Source organism: Propithecus coquereli, unplaced genomic scaffold (assembly GCF_000956105.1).
Source record: "Propithecus coquereli isolate 6110/MARCELLA unplaced genomic scaffold, Pcoq_1.0 Scaffold165, whole genome shotgun sequence".
In the NCBI taxonomy this organism is placed as follows: domain Eukaryota; kingdom Metazoa; phylum Chordata; class Mammalia; order Primates; family Indriidae; genus Propithecus; species Propithecus coquereli.
The window spans coordinates 1,273,899-1,275,008 of record NW_012141080.1 but is presented as its reverse complement, the minus strand read 5'-3'; the positions used below and the strand labels follow the sequence as shown (position 1 = coordinate 1,275,008).

At 37.6% G+C, this 1,110-nt stretch overlaps 1 protein-coding gene across 1 annotated transcript in view; it reads left to right on the top strand.

Annotated features, from left to right (window-relative positions):
- RFWD3 (ring finger and WD repeat domain 3) overlaps positions 1–1,110 on the top strand; it is a 75,194-nt gene that overhangs the window by 44,806 nt on the left and 29,278 nt on the right. Inside the window, exon 8 of the mRNA XM_012641512.1 lies at positions 309–459. Coding sequence (XP_012496966.1) covers positions 309–459 — 151 coding nt within the window. The remainder of the gene's footprint in view (positions 1–308; positions 460–1,110) is intronic.

The following is a 1,110-nucleotide window of genomic DNA, read 5'->3' as shown; positions in this document are numbered from 1 at the left end:
GCCCAGCCTTGGTTTGACTTATTTCAGCATAGTTTTTTTATAGTATATATCAATAGTTAGTATTTCATTATATGTATGTACCATAGATTTATTTATCCATTTACCTGTTGATGGACATTTGGAATGGATTGTACTTTTTTAAATAAATAATTTAACACTAGGGAATTTTTATTTTCTTTGTTTCACCAGCTGTTTCCCAAGGACTTACATGCCAAGAAAAGTGGACAAAGGAGCTACTTGAAAAGGTAGTTTGCTTTGCCTTAAGTTGGCTTTCATTGATCTGTTTCATACTATCTCTTCTTTGGCAGGCTTTGGTGTTAAGATGTTGAGTACTGCCAACATGAAAAGCAGTCAGTACATTCCGATGCATAGCAAACAGATCCGAGGACTGGCTTTCAGCAGTCGGTCCAAAGGCTTACTACTCTCTGCTTCTCTAGACAACACCATTAAACTGACCAGGTGAGTGATGTGGAGAGGAAGATGGGGACTTGGCTGCCTGGTGTCGAGCAGATTGAAATTAGTATCAGTGTTATGATGGCCTTAGCTCTCTTTTTTGGTCTAAGGCATTATTTTCTTTTTTATTTAAAAGTGGACACAGCAGGTTACAAAACTATGTGTAGTATCCCTTTTCTTTAAAATTATATGTGTTACAGAATATGTCTTAAACCATGCAGATGAGAGTAAAACTCTAGAGATGGTGGACAATATGGAGAGAGCCATGGTACCTGACATCATGGAGTCTCCATACCAGCTTGCAAGTGCTTATTCCTGGCCTATTACCTGGATAATTCTGCCTAACAGAAATGTTCACCAAATACTCACTGCCCTTGGGTACCATGATGACATCCACTCTTGGTTAGGGCATTTTATCTACAAGTACTTTGAAGCAGATCTGAGTGCTCCATGCCTTTAACTTTTCAAAAGTAGTTCTGATCAGATGTCTGATAGTTGGCTTCCTATTTAATTTCTGCAGCTAAATTTGAGGGAAATCCTGTAGCACTATTAGGACTGATTAGCCTTTTGGCTTTTCAGTGAATGCTTCAGCTTAATTTTGGCCAGAAACTCAGTGAAACATTATGTTTTATATTTATATATATGCTGTGTTTTTTT